We start from the raw sequence: 20,302 nt of genomic DNA on the forward strand, positions 1-20,302 counted from the left end.
GCCTCATGCCTTTTAATCATTTCAATACGAGGGTCTGAGGGTTTTAGACAAAATTAGGTACAATTAAGTGCACTTCTTTTACAGAAGTGTACACCTATTTTTAACGTCATTTACTTGAGTAAACGATCATAATTCTCCTTTTTGAGTGCACTGTCACTTTAAATGTGAGTTTCCGTTCCAGTAATTGCATCTGCATTTATTTGAACTCTATCAGGTTCGCGTTGTCTTTGTGAAACAGGCCACAGCTGCAAATGTGAAGTCAGCGCTTCTGTAAATACATTTCCCCATGAATAATGTATTAAAGCGCAACATAACAATGTGTGCAGAACGTTAAGCACAACTGCAGTTAAGTCGAAAGCAGAATGATGAATCAGGGTAAAATGGAAAACAAGGCACTCATCTGATCAATAATGAATATACCTGGATGAGGATCTTGCCTAGACAGACGGACGGTGTGCTGAGTTCAGCCAGGAACATGACACCCTGGATATAATCGCCCTTCCCTTGCCTCCAGAACTGCAAGACAATGAGCAAATCTGATCAGATGATGCCGTTTCAGGATAAACTTTGATGATGAATTGACAAAGCCTAGCCCGAAAGTGAAAATAAGGGAAATAAATTAGAAGGGAAAATAAAAATGTTTTTTTAATCTATTCAGACGATCTCAGGATCGGTGGGAGAACTTTTAGCTTAGCTTAGCATAGATCATTAAATCGGATTAGACCATTAGCATCTCACTCAAAAATGACTGCTTCAGGAGAAACTTTGATGATGAATTGACAAAGCCTGGCTTGAAAGTAAAAAATGAGGTAAATAAGTTAGAAGGGAATGTAAAAATGTCCAAAATCTCAGGATGTGGCCGAAACACTTTTAGCTTAGCTTAGCATATATCATTGAATCGGATTAGACCATTAGCATCTTGCTCAAAAATGGCAGATTCAGGAAAAACGTTGATGTTAGATTGACAAAGCCTTGCCCAAAAGTGAAAATAAGAAAAATAAGGTAAAAGGGAATGCAAAAATATAAAAAAAATCTCAGGATCTGGCAGGAGCCTTTAAGCTTAGCTTAGCATGGATCATTGAATCGGATTAGACCATTAGCATCTCACTCAAAAATGACTGTTTCAGGACAAACTTTGATGAAAGAATTGACAAAGCCTGGCTTGAAAGTAAAAAATTAAGTAAATAAGTTAGAAGGGAAAGTAAAAATGTCCAAAATTTTAGGATGTGGCCGAAACACTTTTAGCTTAGCTTAACATATATCATTGAATCGGATTAGACCATTAGCATCTCGCTCAAAAATGGCAGATTCAGGAAAAACGCTGATGTTAGATTGACAAAGCCTTGCCCAAAAGTGAAAATAAGAAAAATAAGGTAAAAGGGAATGCAAAAATATAAAAAAATCTCAGGATCTGGCAGGAGCCTTTAAGCTTAGCTTAGCATGGATCATTGAATCGGATTAGACCATTAGCATCTCACTCAAAAATGACTGTTTCAGGACAAACTTTGATGAAAGAATTGACAAAGCCTGGCTTGAAAGTAAAAAATTAAGTAAATAAGTTAGAAGGGAAAGTAAAAATGTCCAAAATTTTAGGATGTGGCCGAAACACTTTTAGCTTAGCTTAACATATATCATTGAATCGGATTAGACCATTAGCATCTCGCTCAAAAATGGCAGATTCAGGAAAAACGCTGATGTTAGATTGACAAAGCCTTGCCCAAAAGTGAAAATAAGAAAAATAAGGTAAAAGGGAATGCAAAAATATAAAAAAATCTCAGGATCTGGCAGGAGCCTTTAAGCTTAGCTTAGCATGGATCATTGAATCGGATTAGACCATTAGCATCTCACTCAAAAATGACTGTTTCAGGACAAACTTTGATGAAAGAATTAAAAAAGCCTTGCTGAAAGTGAAAATAAGGGAAATAAGTTAAAAGAAAATGTCCAAAATCTCAGACTCTGGCGGAAACACTTTTAGCTTAGCTAAGCATAGACCACTGAATCAGATTAGACCATTAGCATTTTGCTCAAAAATGACTGCTTTAGGACAAACTTTGATGATGGATTGACAAAGCCTTGCTCGAAAATTAAAATTAGGGAAATAAGTTAGAAGGGAATGTAAAAATGTCAAAAATCTCAGTTATCTGGCGGAAGCACTTTTAGTTTAGCTTAGCATAGATAACTGAATATGATTAAACCATTAGCATCTCGCTCAAAAAATGACCTAAGAGTTTCTATAATTTTCCTTGTATCGCCTTGCCTGAAAGTCAAAATAAGGAAGTTGGAAGAGAACGTAAAAATGACCAAAATCTCAGAATCTGGCGAGAGCACTTTTAGCTTAGCTTAGCACAGATCATTGAATCGAATTAGACCATTAGCATCTCACTCAAAAAAGACTTTTCAGGACAAATCCTTGCTGGGAAGTGAAAATAAAGGAAATAAACTAGAATGAAATGTAATAATGTTTTATAATCTATTCAGACGATCTCATGATCTGGCGAAAGCTCTTTTAGCTTAGCTTAGCATAAATCATTGAATTGGATTAGACCATTAGCATCTCACTCAAAAATAACCAGAGTTTCGATCATTTTCCTATTATCGCCTCGCCTGAAAGTGAAAATAAGGAAAATAAATTAGAACAATCTCAGGATCTGGCGGAAGAACCGTTAAATAAAAGTAACTAAAGTAATCCAATTAGTTCCTTTTTGGGGGGAGTAACTCAATATCGTAATTACTTTCAAAAGTATCTTACCCCAACACTGCTGACTTCAATAGTATTGTTTTTTTTTCTACTATGGAAGTCAATGGTTACCAGTTTTCAACCTTGACCATAACATCCTTGTGTGTGTTTAACAGAAAAAAGAAGCTCCTAAATGTTTGGCACCACTTGATAAGAGTATAAATTGAGTACATTTTTATATTTGTGTGAACTATCCCTTTAAGTCAGCTATATCCTCTGCGCTGATATTTACCACAGAGACGGGGAAGCAGACGGTGACCATGACCACATGGTGTAGGACCATGAGGAACTCTCTGCGCAGGTATCCGGCGATGGCCATAGCCTTGGATCTGGAGCCGTTGTCCACCTCGTGCCCTTTGACCTGGAGCTTGTGCCAGTAACACAGGAACATGGCGTAGATGTCATACACGAAATACGGCACAGCGAACAGGATGTAGGAGCTGGTCAGCCAATGCCTGGCGGAGGAGAACACACAAAAACAAACGGTAGAGAACAGGTGAGGGGAAAGAAGATTTTTATGTAAAGCCAAACTATTTTCCTGTTCACAAGGAATATATTTTAATGTGAAGACTGAAAGTTTGCCTTTAACTGTTTTAATTCTCTGTAGAATGATCAGTTTACACACAGACGGCCTCTGTGAGCTAATGGACGGGCTCACAGGCATTTAAAAAAGACAATGTTACAACGTTTTAGTAATTTCCTTAACTCTTAAACAACCTGTAGGCTACACAAGGCGGTAATAGCTCAATGATTAAAAAGCATTTGATATTTACTTTAGCAAAACCTTAATCAATCTTCAATATATAATTGTCAATCCTCAATACATTTCTATTAAATATTAAATTTTGAAAGCTTTGTGAGAGTTCTTTCTTTAAAAAAAAAAAAAAAAAAAAATTATATATATATATATATATATATATATATATATATATATATATATATATATATATATATATATAAAAAAATATATATATATATATTTATATATATATATATATATATTTATATATATATATATATATATATATATATATATATATATATATATAAATATATATATATATATATATATATATATATATATATAAATATATATATATTTTTTTTTATATATATATATATATTTATATATATATATAAATATATATATATATATATATATAAATATATAAATATATATATATATATATATATATATATATATATATATATATATATATATATATATATATATATATATATATTTATATATTTATATATATATATATATATATTATATATATATATATATATATATATATATATATATATATTTATATATATATATATATATATATATATTTATATATATATATATATATATATATATATATTTATATTTATATATATATATATATATATATTTATATTTATATATATATATATATATTTATATATATATTTTATATATATATATATATATATATATATATATATATATACAAATAAAGGTGAATTGAATTAGGGAATGATGCGCAAAAAGAAAGCTACTCAATATTCAGCTACAGTGTGAAGTATATTAACATACTGAAATAAAACTGTCAGCAACTGCGGGTTCACACACTTTAAATTTGATCTTAATATTTGAAAATAGCTACATTTTTCTGTTATGAAGACACTTTTTATAAAATAATTGTCTTTGAAGCTGAAAACAGATTCTTAAAATGTTATCCAGAAAATGGTATAATGTAGTAAAACAATAACAATGCATTTATTTTGCATAGCACCTATAAAAGTAACTAGGTCAAAGCATTTTGCATGCAAGCAAACACACTTTAAACACAAAAAATACACAAAATATGAGTAATCAAGTCAATAAAGCAACAAAAGATGCCACATCATAGAATAATACAAGTGATAAAAGAGCATCTAATGGCTTTAGACTCTAATTTAACTCTAAAAGTTAGACGAACTGGTTAAGCCCAAAGCTATTTAATTAAATTTGCCCACTAATTCAATGTGTGTGCTAAAAAGTATTAGGATGGCTACTTAAAGCAGGAGAAAACACCAGTCTGAGATGATTCGCACTTTGACATGGTTTCTTGAACATGACAATGAGTTCACTGTACTCAAATGGCCTCCCCAATCACCAGAACTCAATCCAATAGAGCACCTTTGAGATGCGGTGGAACGGGAGATTGGTATCATGGATGTGCAGCCGAAAAATCTGCAGCAACTGCATTCTGCTATCATGTCTGAGGAATCTCTGAGGAATATTTCCAGTAGCTTGCTGAATCTATGACATGAAGGATTACGGCAGTTCTGAAGACAAAAAGGGAGTCCAACCCGGTACTAATAAGGTGTACCTAATAAAGTGGCCGGTGAGTGTATATATGCAGACATATTTGTATAAAACAATATTTAAAACTAACTGACAATCAGATCAATCACATCAACACATCAATATGCTCATATTATGATCTTGGTGTCAGGAACACAGAGTACCAAGACTACTTTAGTTCTGATTGAGGGTTGATATAAACTGATTTAAAGGGATGACGGTTGCACCTACTGGTCCTCGATGATGTCCTGGCAGGAAGAGGAGATGATGTATCCGGCCGTAGAAGCCATAATCGCCTGGATAGACGATACCAACCTGCAAAATACAACACATTTCTCCCTTTTATTTACAGTTATTTACAAAAAAAGGTAAAAATAAGAAGGTCCAAAGGTATAAACATGTTGACAATCGGTTCATCTCTCAAAAATAAAATCATCATTAATATATTAGTTTTTAAATGTTACTAACTAGGCTAATTATGGCCAAACTGCTAGTTGCTAGCATGCTTTGACACATCCTTACATATTTTAGCATACTGTCAGCAAACTGACTAACTAAAAAATGTTCAAGTTCGTTCATAAAAAATGCAAAACGTTACTAATTACTTAAGGCCAACTTGCTAGTTTGTTGTTAGCATGTTTTAGCACATTGCTAACTTGTTTTCACATATGCTGTGTATGTTTTAACAAGTTGTTGGCATAATTTAGCACATTGCTAGCATAAATTAATATGTTTGGGTCATGGTTTAAGTTGCTGCTAACATGTTTGTAACTTGCTCTTTTATGATTATAACAATACTGTCAGGCTGATAGTTATAACAAGAATCTTATAACAAGTTGGTTAAATGTTTTAGGTACCTAGCATGTTGACACATTCTAACAGCTCAGTTTCAGCAAACTGACTAGCTAAAACATTCATTCAAGTAAAAAAAAAAAGAAATGTTATCAAATACCTTTTGTTAAATTGCTAGTTTGATGTTAGCATGTTTTAGCACACTGCTAACTTGCTTTGCCATGTCTGTATCATGCTTTAACAAGCTATTGGCATAACTTAGCTCATTGCTAGCATGAATTAACATGTTTCTGTCATGGTCTAATTTGTCGCTAACATGTTTGTAAGCTTTTGTATGATTTAAGACATTTATGGCACGTTGTAACTAGTTGGTTAAATGTTTTATTTTGCTAGCATGTTGACACACTCTAACATATTAGCTCAGTTTCAGAAAACTGACTACAACGTTAATTCATTTAAAAAAGTGTTACTAATAACTTATGGCTAAATTGCTAGTTTGTTGTTAGCATGTTTCATTTATAGCTGTTGGCATAATTTAGCACATTGCTAGCATAAATTAACATGTTTTTGTCATGGTTTAAGTTGCTGCTAACATGTTTGTAACAAGCTTTTGTTTCATTTAAAACATTTAGAGTATGTTATAACAAGTTGGTAAAATGTTTTATGTTGCTAGCATGTTGACACATTTTTACATATTGCAGTTTCAACAAAAACTAAAACACTTCAGAATTTTTTTTTAAATGTTGTTAATTACCTATGACTTATGGATTTAATAGTTTATATGGATTTAATAGTTTTATTATAAATGGGTCTGGTTACAACTTTAAACCAAAATTAAGCATTTAGATGTCTGAAAAAACTTTTGATTATATTTGTTTGTTTGTTATTTGAAATCAGGGTTTTTCCACAAAATATAGATTTCATAACTCTTCTCAAAATAAAACATTTGCATTGTGTTTTTGTTATTTTAAGCAAAATTAGCTTCAAATCCCAGCATGTTTTGGAAGAAATGTCAACAGTTTACAAAATAAAACAAATGAATTTTTACTCAAACACACAACTATGAATAACTTTTCCAGAGAAACAGTATTTTCAAGTGTTCGATTCAGGAGTTTTTTCTATAAATGTAAAGATAGTGCTTTAATTTATAAAACTAGTAAGTATTTTATGCATTAAATATATATATATATATATATATATATATATATATATATATATGATTATTTATTCATTAAGTTTTTGCATTGTACAGTTTAAAGCATTACATTACCCCTACCCTACCAAAACCAAGGTGTTGAAAGAAAATAAATAAATAAATAAATAAAAATTATATATATATATATATATATATATATATATATATATATATATATATATATATATATATATATATATATATATACATATATATATATATATATATATACATATATATATATATATATATACATATATATATATATATATATATACATATATATATACACACACACACACACACACACACACACACACACATATATACACATATACACATAACCACATACACATATACACATACACATCATTCCAGAGTTCCTGAGTTGACAGTGAGAAAACAGTGCACCATATTTGTTCAGTCCATATGTTGTCATTTAACATGAGGAGCTTAGCAACATCCAAAAGAGGGAATATACAAAATAGGTGCATCTTAACACAAAAAAAAGATGCATTAAATATTAATCATTATAATTATATATATATATATATATATATATATATATATATATATATATATATATATATATATATATATACCCTTTCTAAAACGTTTTACTGTGCAGTGGATTGTATTTTAAATTTATTAAAGATGGAAATAATATGCATTTATAGCTGATTTCTTTTGTCTTTGCTATGATGACAGTAAGTAATTTTTGACTAGATATTTTTCAAGACACTTCTATACAGCTTAAAGTGACATTTAAAGGCTTAACTAGGTTAATTATAATAATGAGGCAAGTCATTGGACAAAAGTGGTTTGTTCTGTAGCCAATATGGGAGGAAAATTAAGGGTAATAATAACATTGATAGCATTTTAAAAATTAAATTCCCACTAAATAAGACTTTCTGCAGATGGAAAATATTTTTTTTGAATAATTCCCCCTGCTCTGTTAAACATCAAAATACCTGAAAAACTATTTAAATGTCACAGGAATGCTAATAATTTTAATTTAATAACATAATTGGGTCTACCTGGCCGAAACGATGGTGGCGTCTCCCTCATTCCACTGCAGTCCAGGGATGCATCTGAGCATCTGTTTGGACAAAAGGAAAAGGCCTGGGAAAAACACAGACCCTGCAGCTATGATGGACAACATGATGGTCCCTCGAAGATGAGCTCTGGCAAAACTGTGTTCACAAAATCCCCGCGCAGCTCAGTCCGGATCCCGAATCTGCAAAACACAAACCGCAACTCAATCAAAGCAACATCATCAATGCAGAAATATAAAGCGCTTTTATCTTCAACAACCAGGGGGAAATGATTCTCTCGAGCCTGAATTGTGTTGCGTAAACGCTGTTATTATGTCCGCCCCATATGGTAGCACATGTGGCCAGTCACAAGCAACATAAGAGTAACACATGCAAACACGGTCACATGGCAAAGACACAACTAATGGCCACAGTCAATAACATCCTGCATTTTAGCATTGAATCACACTGGGCCTTTATTAGTCCAATGTAGCCTGCTGTGGTGCGTTTATGAAGACTGACGATAAAAACCACATGTTTAACACATTTTCAATAGAGGAATCATATAAACGAACAACAGACTAATTTAAAAGCATGCACTATTTTTATGAATTTGGCATTGTAAAAAAAAAAAAAAAAAAAAAGTGTTGTAAAATGTAATTAAAACCAAGATGTATGTTAGAAAATGTATGCTGTGTTTTTCATAAAAAGCAGAAAAAAAAGAAGCAGCAGAATATACACTCACCGGCCACTTTATTAGGTACACCTTACTAGTATTGGGTTGGCTTTCGCCTTCAGAACTGCCGTAATCCTTTGTGGCATAGATTCAACAAGGTACTGAAAATTTTGAGAGATTTTGCTCCAGATTGACTTGATAATATCACGCAGTTGCTGCAGATTTGTCGGCTGCACATTCATTGTGAATCTCCCGTTCCACCGCATCTCAAAGGTGCTCTATTGGATTGAGATCTGCTGATTGGGGAGGCCATTTGAGTACAGTGAACTCATTGTCATGTTCAAGAAACCAGTCTGAGATGATTCAGGCTTTATGACACGGTGTGTTATCCTGCTGGAAGTAGCCATTAGAAGATGGGTACACTGTGGTCATAAAGGGATGGACATGGTCAGCAACAATACTCTTGACAGGCTGTGGTGTTGACATGATGCTCAATTGGTAATAATAGGCCCAAAGTGTGCCAAGAAAATATCCCCCACACCATTACACCACAACCACTGGCCTGAACTGTTGATACAAGGCAGAATGGATCCATGCTTTCATGATGTTGATGGCAAATTCTGACCCGACCATCTGAATGTGGCAGCAGAAATGGAGACCCATCAGAGCAGGCAACTTTTCTCCAATCTTCTATTGTCCAGTTTTGGTGAGGCTGTGTGAATTGTAGCCTCAGTTTCCTGTTCTTAGCTGACAGGAGCGGCACCCGGTGTGGTCTTCTGCTGCTGTAGCCCATCCACCTCAAGGTTGGACGTGTTGTGTGTTCAGAGATGCTCTTCTGCAGACCTCGGTTGTAACGAGTGCTTATTTGAGTTACTGTTGCCTTTCTATCAGCTGGAACTAGTCTCGCCATTCTCCTCTGACCTCTGGTATCAGCAAAGCATTTGCGCCCACAGAACTGCCGCTCACTGGATATTTTCTCTTTTTCAGGCCATTCTCTGTAAACCCTAGAGATGGTTGTGCATGAAAATCCCATTAGATCAGCAGTTTCTGAAATACTCAGACCAGCCCGTCTGGCACCAACAACCATGCCACGTTCAAAGTCACTAAATCCCCATTCTGATGCTCGCATTGAACTGCAGCACATCGTCTTGACCATGTCTACATGCCTAAATGCATTAAGTTGCGGCCATGTGATTGGCTGATTGGAAATTTGCATTAACAAGCAGTTGGGCAGGTGTACCTAATAAAGCAGCCGGTGATACAGATAATAAAATATTAATTATGCATTAATATACAGAAATAGTAATAATATAGATAACAATACTGAATATTTTTAAGTTTAAGATAGATAGATAGATAGATAGACAGATAGATAGATAGATAGATAGATAGATAGATAGATAGATAGATAGATAGATAGATAGACATATAAGATAAAACTACTGATCAATTACTAAAAGATAAATTATAATAACAATACTTTAAACAGTAATCTAAACTGACATTTTGCTAATTATATTAATAATAACAGCAAACTTAAATATTATAGCTAGACATATTTACATGTTTGCAAGCGTATACATATTTATGAAATCCCAATAAAGTATTTACATTTAGAAAATACAAATATGATGTAGAAAACAAGATATACGCCCCAGAAATCAAGTGATGAGTCAATGGTGTTTTGACAGGCTCCTATTGTTGTCCAAAACAAAGGATGGACCTGCATCCCCTAATCATCATCATCATCATCATCCTCACTAACGCTTTCGCCCATCAATCTCCAGCATGCAAACATGCTTCTGCACAGCTTTAATAAAGCCGCAAAAACAAGAGTATTTCAGAGAAGCATTCATTGATTCCAGACTCATCGCTAAAGCAGCTGATGTAAACGCACGTGAATCCCTGCTAAAAATGCGCAATGCGCTATCATGCAATCACACACACACACAAAACCCGGGTTTAAACAGAAAAACACCATCATTTATTCAATATACATACAAAATGGTCGACCATGCTTTCACACAAAACATTAGTATTAATATCAAGCAAATGTCACGGCTGACGGAAGACAATGTGTACTGTTATTCGCATGACATAACTCATACTAATAATGGTGGCTTGATTTAAATTAGGCCTCTATAAAAGCACAACAATCATATTGTGAATGACAAAATGAATGAGGGTGAACATACGTGTCGGTCAGCGGCCTGTCGCGCCTCGCGTCCCCGCAGAACACAGCAGCGAACACCGGGTGCATGTTGGATCCACTGACATGATTTTTGCTGTTATTTTACGCGGTCTTTGAGGTAAATAAATCAGCTCCGGAGGTCAAACACGCGGTGGTTCGGTCCGCTTTTCGCACTCCAGCATATAGATATCTTTCGACGTCGCGTGAATGTGTTTATTTCCTTCGAGGCTGACAAAAACGCGCTTGGATAAAGTCTGCCTGATATGATGATGCTACATGATCGATCAGCCGGAGGACAGCAGTGCTGCAGCGCGTGTCCATCACCCTCCGCACGGCTTTACATTCCCCGGATAAATCAATACCGCCCCGCGAGAACTCAATCCACTGCACGCCGGACCCCGACGCTCCTCCGCCGGCGACCTTTCCACCCGCGAGCCGCTGGTAGTATGTGGGTCAGTGGAGTGTGTGCGTTTGTGTGTGTGTGTGTGTGTTAAGAGATCAACATCCGAGCATCTGCTGTCACAAAAACAATGAACGGAACGGAGAGTTCCTCCCGCTGGAGAACACTATGAGGAGCCGTGCTGGGAGCTGATAATTGTTTGTTTGAGATATTCTCTTATGGGGAAAACGTCAAGAGTCGTCGGCTGGAAATCCCACGAGTCTGCGTGCATGCATCCAAAAGTCTTATATGGAAACGTTGCTGTATTTATTATATTCAGCGCTATTTAAAGTGAAGTCAAAACTATTAGCCACCCTGTGGATTTCTTTTTCTTTTTTTAAATATTTCGTAAACGATCAAGGAAATTTTTACAGTATTTCCTATATTTTTTCTTCTGGAGAAAGTCTTATTAGTTTTATTTAAGCTGGAATAAAAGCAGTTTTAAATTTTTTATAAACCATTTTATGGTCGATATTATTAGCCCCCTTAGTGAGGGCTGATAATCCCAGCTTCAAATATAGAGAGGTTATATTGGTGGTTTGTTACTTTTATTAACCTATCATGGGTCTCCTAAAAAAGTTCTTCAGCTGCTTTAAATCATTCTTATTTCAAATTAAAATTTATTACATGTAATTGAATTTCAAAATGTATTATTGAAGCTGCAAGCAGCGATGAAAGGGACCTCACACCCGGACCCACCACCTTAGGATGACAGGGAACAGTAAACAATAATAATTAAGCTGATATACAGTTGAAGTCAGAATTATTCGCCCCCTTTGATTTTTTTTCTCTTTTTAAAATATTTCCCAAATTATGTTTAACAGAGCAAGGAAATTTTCACAGCATGTCTGATATTTTTTCTTCTAGAGAAAGTCATTTTTTTTTTATTTCGGCTAGAATAAAAGCAGTTTTTAATTTTTAAAAACCATTTCAAGGTCAATATTATTAGCCCTCTTAAATATATACAGGGGCCTAATGATTTGAGAGGGCTGATAATTCCGACTTCAAATATAGAGAGGTTATAATGGTGGTTTGTTACGTCTATTAACCTGTCATGGGTCTCCTAAAAAAAGTACTTCAGCTGCTCTAAATCAGCACTGCTGTAAAAAGATCTAAAGCCCTTAGTTCTTTCAAGACAATTCTCTTATTTAAAATTAACTTATTTACATGTTATTGAATTTCAAAATGAAATATTAAAGCAGCAAGCAGCGATGAAAGGGACCTGACACCCGCACTCACCACCTTAGGATGACAGAGAACAGTAAACAATAATAATTAACCTGATATAAAGCTATAGTCAGAATTATTAGCCCCCCTTTGATTTATTTATTTATTTATTTATTTATTTATTTTTAAATATTCCCTAAAAGATGTTTAACAGAGCAAAGAAAATTTTCACAGTATGTCTGATAATGTTTTTTCTTCTGGAGAAAGTCTAATTTGTTTTATTTCGGCTAGAATAAAAGCAGTTTTTAATTTTTTAAACACCATTTTAAGGTCAGAATTATTAGTTTACAGAACAAACCATTGTTATACAATGACTTTGCTAATTACCCTAACCTGCCTAGTTAACCTAATTAACCTAGTTAAGCCTTTAAATGTCACTTTAAGCTGTATAAAAGTGTCTCGCAGAATATCTAGTCAAATATTATTTACAGTCGTCATTCATTCATTCATTTTCTTGTCGGCTTAGTCCCTTTATTAATCCGGGGTCGCCACAGCAAAATGGACCGCCAACTTATCCAGCAAGTTTTTACACAGCGGATGCCTTTCCTGCCTCGTCTACTGTCGCCATCACAAAGATAAAATAAATCAGTTATTAAAAATGAGTTATTAAAACTATGTTTAAAAATGTGTTGAAAAAAATCTGCTCTCCGTTAAACAGAAATTGAGGTGAAAAATTAACAGGAGGGCTAACAAATAAGGGGGCTATTAAATCTGACTTCAACTGTATATGAAAAACTCTGAAAAAAAAAAGAAAATCACCAATTTATGCCAAACCTCTGTCAGCAGGTGGCGCTATGACTGACTCAATATTGTTATTTAGATGTCTTCAGGAGAGGAATCCCATCGAACCTGTGATTTTTAAGGCAGATCGGACATTGTGTGGCTGAGTTATATCAAAAACACAAGACGTGTCACTCGTATTCTGTTGAACGGGGAAAAGTGTAACTGTCAATATGGTGAATGAACCCCTGCCTTCTAGTACAGGAGCCAATCAGCGATCGCTATATGGTGAATAAAGCCCGCCTTCTAATAAAAAAACCAATCAGCGATCGCTACAGACTGACATGTCTCCAAGGGAGGGGTTTGGACCAGATGAGAATTTCTGCAGATTTTGTGCAACTCAAACGTTTCGAAATGAAACTAAAGAGACAGTTGTTGTTGAATGTAATTGACGTTTCATAATATGAAATTTAATCGTAAGCTTAGCAAGCAATTTTGGATAATTTGATGTTTCTCCATTCAAACAGAATGCCCGAGCATACTGCCCAAGAGGCATTTCAAAAATGGCCGCCAAGTGAATTGACTTGCCTTAAAAGGGACTTTGGTAACACGCCCTTCAACGAAAACTCAACATCACAGATGCCTTTGGATTAAACTAGCGAAATGTGGATTCAAGCTGACAATATTTGTAGATGGCGTTTGTAATACATCCTTTTCACATTTCCCAGTTTCCCAGTAGCGGAAGGCGTCATAATTAGCAAACCTAGAGCTCAGTGAATGGGAGAATACAACAACAACAAAAAACTATTTTTACAATCCTATTTGCTGAAATAATAAAACAAAAACTTCCCAAAATAAACAAAACAGTAATGCAAACCCAATACAGAGATATGATTACTCCATTTCCTTTTAATAGTCAAAAATTACAAAATGATAACATGATCTACATCATCTACAAAATAATAACATAATAATCCATGATCATGGTAAGCATCAACATTTTCGTTTCGCTCTGTGTATAGACATGCATACTGCTGAGAAATATAAAAATATAAATATAAATACATCCCGTTATTATTTTACGTTCCTTTTTTGTTGTTTTACCGATTGGTCGACTATAATTTAAAATAGTTGTAGTGTTTGACGAATTACATGTGTTAGAGTACAATAAGGCATTGAGATGCATTGCCGGAGCTGTACAGGAGATTAGAGGTATCATTTCAGCTTAATGCTAAACTAAAAAGAGATGAACCTAAATATGATCTGAAGCTTATAACGACACCTACGTTGTTGTTTTTTTTTTTGTTTGTTTTTTCAAGACAGGAACAAATCTCCAATTAAAAAATAAATATTAAGCCTCGTGAATATCCAGATATACAGTACCAACACTAAACCGATCAAACGAATCACTCCAGTACAAAACCAAGAAGCTCCAATTGTTTTTAAACCTTGCGCTAGTAAAAGAGTTTTATTTCCTTGCATCACTTAAGCGTACATAATTAAGCCCTTCTTTAAACACACCATTCACAACTAAAGAAACGATCTCCTACAAAAACTAAAGGCTAAAAGTCTTAATGGAAGTAGTGACGGCAGCTACTCTCCGCTGACGCTGCTCAAAATTAAATATAACATGAAGGTAAACAGCGAAGCGTTTAAATATTACGTCCTATATTAGCCCTCTCTTTGAATTTCCTACTTCAGCACCTCATTGTGTAAAATCAGCCAGAGGATTCAGAGTTTCAGCGTTTCTTATTCTTCTACATGAATTAGATCCAGACTAGGGCTGGGCCGATAAACGATTACTATATCGAATCGCGATAAAACGTCGATAACAATGATAAGCTCTGGACTTTTTTTACTCTATATTGATCTAGGAGCAGAAATGTACAACAATGAAATCTAAAAGGGTGTTCATATAAGAGATGTAATGAATTTTCGACCATCGTAAAGTTATTATGCCATTTAGGGCGTACTCACACTATGCAATCCGAACCAGGCCTAGGCCCGTTTCCTGGACCGTTTGAGAAGTGTGAAGGCTCTGAATTGGGCTCAGGTGCGATTCACTTGGCCGGCCCTTGTCCGGTGCCAGAGCGCAGTTCACTTGTGCTCAGGCGTGTTACGCTTGTAGTGTGAGTGCAAACCACGCCTGAGCCCGAAACTAGTGATGTGCGAATCGATACTGAAATATCGATATCTCCGATACCAGCTTTATATGTTTTAGAATCTTTTATCTCATCAAAATATCAATATTTCAATAATTGAGCAAATATTTAGTTTATTGGAAATAGAAATACAGTGGAAAGTAACCACAATTACCCTAGTTTATCTGAATAATGCCAACTTTGTCGGAACTACTTGTTCTTCCGCCTGCTGAGTCATGTGCGTAATATGGCACTGTACAACTGCAGAGCACGCTAGCTAGCCACTGGCACATGTTGTTACGGTGTCATTGGATATGGGTGACCGTAAGCAAAGTATATGTGGAGCTACTTCACTTCCATAAACTCAAACTGTGTGGTTTGTGTTGCGTGTAACAAAACAGTGAGGTACTGTTGTAATACCACAAACCAAATCAAACATCTGCATATAAATCACAAGACAGAATATGACAGTCATGATGACTAGGTGGTCAGAAGAGGAGGAAAGGAGAGGCACAGGTGCTGCAAGGGCGAGACAGACATCGCCTTAGGTGCAGCAGACAGGCACAATCCAGGTACAGTGGGAGAAAATGTGGCGATGTGGCTGTATTTTGGGGGCTTGGATTTTTAGTGACAAGGATAAAACAACGCAAGAAGGTTAAAACACTTTCAGGGGAACCGGATTAACATATCACTGAAGGCAGAAGTGTGAATTTTTTTTTTTTTTTAAAGATGTTCAGGCAGGTGTTTTCAGATATCCATGCTCAGATGCTGTCTATAAATATGTAAGCTGGCTCTTTTTTTTCTTAATTCTTCATCAATAAACAATAAACAAGAATAACCCGTAATATTTCTCGTATTCAGTATGAAGGGACACTTTTAAGTACACTACTTGTTACTTTCATTTCCCAAACAGTAAAATTTGGGCGGTATACTCGCCTTCATTTTACTTGGTATCAGATAGGAAACCAGTGGTATCGCACATTGCTACCCGAAACTGAAGACGAGATGTGACTTTTAAGGGACTGTTTCATATGGATTTATTAATCATTGTTACTGTTCAATGAACGCAAACTGTCGTAGATTATTAAAGATGCAAACCCCTCACTGTACGACAGTTGCACCTTTAGCAAACCTCCTAATTCCTGCAGAATGAGGGCTTTATGATTGTTTTTGAGTGTCAAAAGTGGCTGATCTGTTCGGCGAAAGATGCGTCACTGCATCTCAAATGACTTAAAACGGTATAAAGAAATCTACACTGTGCTGAGCGAGAGCGTTTCTCCACTTAACAGCGCATCATCGATGACGTAAGATTGCTCAGGCCCGAATGCTATGCGAGTGTAAGCCGTTGGGGGAGACGGGAGGGGGGTCAAGTGTGCTTCGGCCCGGTTCAAGGCAACTGTACATAGTGCGAGTACGCGCTTAATGGACCCTCTAATTTTTGTGGCTTAAATCATTGTTGGGAGACTCTTTTAAATCTGGAAGCGTTAAAAACTTATATCGAAATATATATCGTTATCACTCAATATGGAAAATGACCATCGAGATTTCATTTTTGCCATAGCGCCCAGCCCTAATCAAGAGGATAATCATTGAAAAAATAAAAGTGTAAATTTTAAAACCTCACAGTACAGTCATGGCCAAATCATCACGCTCACAAACATCCTATAGACTTATAAATGTAATATTTTTTCACTTACAAATGATCGTCTCACACAACATAAAAAATTAAACCGGCTACATTTTACTAAAACAGTCCTACTTTAAACTAAAATAATATAATAATAAAAATAAAATGGGGGTCTTTTCACTATGGATTTTCATTGGCGAGTTGTTTAACGTTTCCATAATCCGTTTCAATGCTTCACTTTTTATTTTTTACCCAACATGGATAATCGGTGACAAATTCAAAGCTGCACAGACTCAGAGTTTAATTATTTGGCCAGTACTGTACAGACACGATTGGATGTGTGAATAAAAGAATTATTTTTTTAGTATAAAGATAAACAGGGTATGATTTTTGACAACGTGACATTATTTTCATTAATATTACTATATCATGAGTAATTAATGTTTTTAAAAGATAGTGCAAAAACACTGTCATGATATTCAGGTTTATTGAGAATCAAATATATTACGTTTGTGCAAATAAATGAATAGCTTTAGAAAAAAATGCATTGAATTGATCAAAATTTACAGTAAAAACTAGGTCTGCAAGTTTTTAACTTTAAAGGGGACTTATTATGCTATGCTACCTATTAACTATAATGGCGAATGGCAGCTTCTCACTCAGGGCTGTCTATGCAAATGAGGGAGAGATAGTCAATAAATGGGCGGAGCTTTCCATCCTCTGATGACACATCCAAAGGGAGAATCAATCAAAGTGTTTCTGCAGGTTGGCGCAATAACCTAGTGGTTAGCACGCCGACAAAATGGTGCTGTAGCACCTCAGGATGTCCCGAGTTCGAATCCCGGCTCAAGGACATTTCCGACCCTGCCCGCCTCTCGCTCCCACTTTGCTTCCTTTCTCATTACGGTCTTACCTAATAAATGTAAAAAATGTATCTGTGTTTCAGCAGACTGTTTTACTAAGTCTGATTATTGTGCTATGCTACTTATTAGCTATAACGGCAGACGACTGCTTCTCACTCAGGGCTGTTTATGTTAATGCGGAAGAGATCGTCACTAATGGGCTGGGCTTCTACAAAGGGACAATGTCAATCAGAGAGTCTCTGCAGACGGTTTTTATCAAGTGTGTTTATCATGCTATGTTACCTATTAACTATTATGACGGACGGCTGCTTCTCACTCAGGGCTGTTTATGCTAATGAAGGAGAAATGGTCACTAATGGGTGGGGCTTTCCCCCTCTGATGACACTTACAAAGGGAGAATGTCAATCAAACTGTTTCTGCAGACTGTATCAAGTGTGTTCATCATGCTATGCTACTTATTAACTATAATGGCGGATGACTGCTTCCCACTTAGGGCTATTTACGCTCAATAGGGAGAGAATGTCACTAATGGGCGGGGCTTTCCACCTCTGATGACACGTAAAAAGGGAGAATGTCAATCAAAGTGTCTCTGCAGACTGTTTTTATCAAGTGTGTTCATCATGCTATGCTACCTATTAACTATAATGGTGGATGGCTGCTTCTCACTCAGGGCTGTCTATGTTAATGAGGGAGAGATCGTCACTAATGGGCGGGGCTTCTACAAAGTAAGAATGTCAATCAGAGTGTTTCTGCAGACTGCTTTTGTCTAATGTGATCAGTATGCTATGCTACTTATTAACTATATTAGCGGATGGCTGCTTCCCACTCAGGGCTGTCTATGCAAATGAGGAAGAAATAATCACTAATGGGCGGGGCTTTCCCCCCTCTGATGACAAGAAACAAAAGGGGAATATCAATTAGAGTGTCTCGGCAGAATGTTTTTATCAAGTGTGATCATCATGCTATAATACCTATTACCTATGACAGTGGATAGCTGCTTCTAACTTAGGGCTGTCTATGCTAATAAAGAAAAGATCGTCACTAATGGGCGGGGCTTCTACAAAGGGAGAATGTCAATCAGTGTTTCTGCAGACTGTTTTTATCAAGTGTGTCCATCACGCTAGGCTACTTAATAACTATAATGCCAGACGACTGCTTCTCACTCAGGGCTGTCTATGTTAATAAGGGAGAGATTGTCATTAATGGGCGGGGCTTCTACAAAGGGAGAATGTCAATCAGTGTTTCTGCAGACTGTTTTTATCAAGTGTGTTCATCATGCTAGGCTACTTAATAACTATAAAGGCAGACGACTGCTTCTCACTCAGGGCTGTCTATGTTAATAAGGGAGAGATCGCCATTAATGGGCGGGGCTTCTACAAAAGGAGAATGTCAATCAGAGTGTTTCTGCAGGCTGTTTTTATGATGTGTGATCATAAAAAAACAGAATTAATTAATTTCTCTCATTACAGGCTGGTTATATTTACTCATTTGCAACACACCCCCTTATAAAAGTGATTTTTGCATAAGACCCCTTTTAAAGTCATAAAAGAACACTGATTTACATAATAAATTATATAAATGACATTTTAAAATATAACAAAACAGAAAAACTTTTCATGAAGTAGTAATTTTTTAAGTTTTTACTGTATATTTTGATCAAATTAGCACAGCTTGATTAGCATAACTGTTTAAAAACACCGTAGTGACTCCAATCCTTTGAATGTTAGTGTTCAAATATATTACTGTAATGGGAAATATGTTTTGGAAACTAATAATAAATGTCACAATCACACACGTACACGTAAAAAAAACCTATAACCCAAGCAATGTCTTTGATTTTGAGGTGTCAAGAATATAACCTAATAACAATACTCAAATATGCATGTATGCGCTTCTCCGTTTTGCTGGATATTACGTAAATAAATCATCTATTTGTTCAAGTCTCTTATATCTTTCATTTTTTTTATCCTGCTTTTAGCCTTTCATCCGAATCACCAAAACTATAATGACTTATGAATGGATCTTGAGGCTAGTTCATAGCATTGAATGCCAGCAAACAGACGAGAAATCATATAACAGGCAGAGGAAATACAGTAGCAACACACAATCACAGTATCATCAGAGTCCTGCAGCGATGAAAACAGAAAAGATGAAGAAGAAAGAAGACAAACCTTTTTTTTTTTTTTTTGCCTAACAGCGATGCTTCACATCATTTACTCACCCATATGACTTTCTCTGCTCCGAAGAACACTAAAGAAGATATTCAGCAGAATGTCTGAGCTGCTCTCTTCCATGCAACGAAAACCAATGAGCTCCAAAGCCAAAACAAACAAAAATATA

At 35.3% G+C, this 20,302-nt stretch overlaps 1 protein-coding gene and 2 long non-coding RNA genes across 5 annotated transcripts in view; 2 read left to right on the top strand and 1 right to left on the bottom strand.

Annotated features, from left to right (window-relative positions):
- Positions 1-3,588, top strand: part of LOC141376745 (uncharacterized) — a 9,752-nt gene extending 6,164 nt beyond the window's left edge. The window contains exon 2 of the long non-coding RNA XR_015503809.1: positions 2,975-3,588. This is a non-coding gene — a long non-coding RNA (uncharacterized LOC141376745). The remainder of the gene's footprint in view (positions 1-2,974) is intronic.
- tlcd3bb (TLC domain containing 3Bb) overlaps positions 1-20,302 on the bottom strand; it is a 538,378-nt gene that overhangs the window by 12,592 nt on the left and 505,484 nt on the right. For 2 of the 3 annotated variants that reach the window (XM_087275775.1, XM_087275777.1), the window contains exons 1-5: positions 10,950-11,565; positions 8,082-8,281; positions 5,289-5,372; positions 2,970-3,192; positions 421-516 (exon numbers count right to left, since the gene is read on the bottom strand). In XM_087275775.1, coding sequence (XP_087131901.1) covers positions 421-516; positions 2,970-3,192; positions 5,289-5,372; positions 8,082-8,206 — 528 coding nt within the window. In that variant the 5' untranslated portion in view covers positions 8,207-8,281; positions 10,950-11,565. Of the gene's footprint in view, positions 1-420; positions 517-2,969; positions 3,193-5,288; positions 5,373-8,081; positions 9,810-10,949; positions 11,566-20,302 lie in introns of those variants that run through there. The other variant, XM_087275776.1, reaches the window with a different exon arrangement.
- LOC141376747 (uncharacterized) lies at positions 11,724-14,355 on the top strand. The gene is made up of 3 exons (XR_015503818.1): positions 11,724-12,680; positions 12,882-13,041; positions 13,215-14,355. It is a non-coding gene; the product is annotated as an uncharacterized LOC141376747 (long non-coding RNA).

The sequence above is a fragment of the Danio rerio genome, chromosome 12 (genome assembly GCF_052040795.2).
Source record: "Danio rerio strain M-AB ecotype USA chromosome 12, GRCz13ab, whole genome shotgun sequence".
Lineage (NCBI taxonomy): Eukaryota > Metazoa > Chordata > Actinopteri > Cypriniformes > Danionidae > Danio > Danio rerio.